At 54.6% G+C, this 2,839-nt stretch overlaps 1 protein-coding gene across 1 annotated transcript in view; it reads left to right on the top strand.

Moving 5' to 3' along the window:
* Positions 1 to 1,201: 1,201 nt before the first annotated feature.
* DUSP4 (dual specificity phosphatase 4) overlaps positions 1,202 to 2,839 on the top strand; it is a gene marked incomplete at its 5' end in the record, with an annotated part of 2,502 nt that continues 864 nt past the window's right edge. Inside the window, 3 exons of the mRNA XM_010131973.1 lie at positions 1,202 to 1,318; positions 2,173 to 2,343; positions 2,752 to 2,838. Coding sequence (XP_010130275.1) covers positions 1,202 to 1,318; positions 2,173 to 2,343; positions 2,752 to 2,838 — 375 coding nt within the window. The remainder of the gene's footprint in view (positions 1,319 to 2,172; positions 2,344 to 2,751; position 2,839) is intronic.

The raw sequence follows: 2,839 nt of genomic DNA, 5'->3' as shown, positions 1-2,839 counted from the left end.
GTCGGCGTGTGTCAAGTGAAATGCCGCGAGCAGTTGGAGCTGCCGGTCCTGAGAACTGCTGCGAGATGATTTCGGAGAGGGGGATGCTCAGCTGGGGTTCCTGGATGAGCGCTGTGGGGGTTTTTTCTTTTTTGTTTACAGCCCAAGAGTAAATTTATTCCTTGGTTTACTTACAGCAGGGGTGAGGATGCGTATGCAGAGTAGCAAATCCATTAAGAGGTTTGATAGATGGAGGAGCTAGTGCTTCTGTTGTACTAGATACAGTAAAAGCAGCAGGAACTGTTCGGAGGATGTGGTACGATGTGCTGCTGCCGGAGTGCCTGCACAGCGAGGGCTCTCTCGGGAACATGCTTTTTGGGTCCTTTGCCATGAGCCGTCATGGAGCCAGGAGCTGCACATGCGGCAGGAAACGCTGCTGAGCTTCAAGGGCGGCCTTTGTCAGTCAGCTGAGGGCTTCTCGTGCCCCTGTGGCTCTCATAGGAGGTTTTTTGGGGCTTCCAGTGTTTTTAAGGAACAGGCTCCTAGAGACTCAGTCTTGGCACTAGAGACTTCTTCCCTGCTTACCACAGAGCTGCTAAAGTGACAAAGCTTGCTCTGCTTTCACAAGAGCCTGCTAACCCAGCACTGTGCCTGTGCAAATGCGAATGTATTGGGTGCCGGTCATGATGAAGACCCAGATCTGTTTTGTGTGGATCCAACTGCTGCCAGGCTTCCTGTGAAACAGCCCAGCTGGGTGTTGCTTGGCTGTGGGCACCCACATGGTGTGGTTCCTGGGCTGGGCAGGGCCTGCATGCACAGCCGGGAGCTGCCCACCACTGGATGGAGCTGCTGGATGCGGTGCTTGGCTGAACAGCCATTAGATCTGATGAGATACATTGAAGAGAAATGCCTTTGGCTGTTTGAAAGGGTCCTTTCGCCTTTCCAAGGAAGGAGCCCATTTCTGCACATCACCCTGGGCAGCTTCTCCCTCTGAGGGAGGTGTGATGGCCACCGGAGTGGGATGTGGTAGATCCAGAGATTTTAGGATAAGACCTCATGCAGATATCGAACAGGGGCTCTTGTTTTTGCGAGCTTCTTCAAATTAAACTGGCAGGAGAGCAAAGGGATGTCTGGCCCTAGAAATGCAGCCTCTGCAGACTGTCCTGCTCCTGTGTGAGGGCCGTGCGAATTCAGTGATGCGTGTGCACGTTTCCGCTTTAAGGTGCTAGAGCCCTTCTTTGCAAAGGGGGAGGAAACCAGACAGGCCACCGAGATGCTGGTGACCCGCTCCGTGTGCTCTGGGAAACCCAAATCTGCAGGCAAAGGTCCTGCAGTTGGGGTGGGTCTTCAGGAGCGATCCTGGCAGTCAGGGCTTGGTCTGGCTAGATTCCTGTGGTGATGGTCAAATAAATACCCGATTTCTGTTGGTTTTAAGCTCAAGGTCAGACCCTACAAGGATGTCAGGGTTGTTGATTTGATTTGAACGAGAGAAGGAAATCTCACCAGAAGTGTTTGTCTGCAGCCAGCGCTGCAGTTTCCCGGTGCTGGGAAGTTGGAGGGCTTTGCTCTTGTTTTGCCTGCCGTTAGGAATATCTAAGGTCACCTTCACTGATCTCCCTGGCAGCAGGTCAAAGGAGCAAGCTGTTCTTTCACAGGGTGCCTGCCTCCATGTTCAGCTTGCACTCACATCCTTTAGAGGCAGCAGCAGACACCTCTCTCTGGAGAGCAGCTTTGCTCTGGGGTCGGTGTCACCGTAGCTGGCCAGTGCCAGGGCCTCCCTGGCCCGTTGTTTTGGGACCTCGGGGCTGGAGGATCAGCCTGGGAAAGTGGGAGACCTCCCTGTTCCTTGTGGCAGGATGATGCATCTGGGAAAGCTGAGAACTGAACAGTTGTTGGCCTAGGAGCAACTTTTCTCATTGAAGTCAGTGAATGCTGGCAACAAAGCCTGTCTCCATCATCTTAGAGAGCAGCCTTGGCCTTGGTCTGGGGTTTTGGTTGGTGGTGTGTGGAAGACTAAACCCTGGACAGCCAAGAGACTTTGGGCAGCCAAGAGCATTGCAGAGCTCTTGGAACTCTGATGTCAAGAAAGTGGCGGGGCCTCAAGGATTCCCTGCCTTGCTGCCAGGAGCCTGGCTGCTCATCCTGGGGCAGGAGACCATTCTCCATCACTGTTCTGCAGCGCTGTGAATGTAGCCTGGGATAACACTTTGCACGTCTCTTCTTGCAGGGGGTTATGAGCGTTTCTCCTCGGAGTACCCTGAATTCTGCTCAAAAACCAAGTCCCTGAGCAATGTGTCACCCCCTAGCAGTGCTGAGTCCCTGGATTTGGGCTGCAGTTCCTGTGGGACCCCTCTTCATGATCAGGTACGTTTGGAAGATGCCCAGTGCTCAGCGGTTTTGACCACTGCTTCCCTCATTGCAACCGGGTCCTGCTGGAGTCTCTCGGCTCTCCCTCCGCTGAGGCCTGCAGGGCCAGAGCCCTGCTCCCTCTCCTCAGGTCCGATCCCAGGGTGTCTGAGCTCCCCGGGGAGTAGACAGCCCAAATCCCATTAACCACACCTGTCCGTTCCTGGACAGGATGAAGAGAGGGGAGGGCTGGAATGGGTTTCACAGCTCAGAAAGGCAGCCTCTGCTCCCTTTTTCGAGGACCCTGGATCAGGTGGCAGATCCCTGCACTGCTCAGTGCCTCCAAGCCATCTGGATATGTGTCCTGCCCACTGCTGTGCCCTGGTCACCCCCCCATATCAGTTGTTATTTTTTTCTCTCTGACAGGGTGGCCCTGTGGAAATCCTTCCCTTCCTCTACCTTGGCAGCGCCTACCATGCTGCCCGGCGGGACATGCTCGATGCACTGGGTATCA

Source organism: Buceros rhinoceros, unplaced genomic scaffold (assembly GCF_000710305.1).
Source record: "Buceros rhinoceros silvestris isolate BGI_N320 unplaced genomic scaffold, ASM71030v1 scaffold11142, whole genome shotgun sequence".
NCBI classification, from domain to species: Eukaryota; Metazoa; Chordata; class Aves; order Bucerotiformes; family Bucerotidae; genus Buceros; species Buceros rhinoceros.
This window is presented reverse-complemented; position numbering and strand designations above follow the sequence as displayed.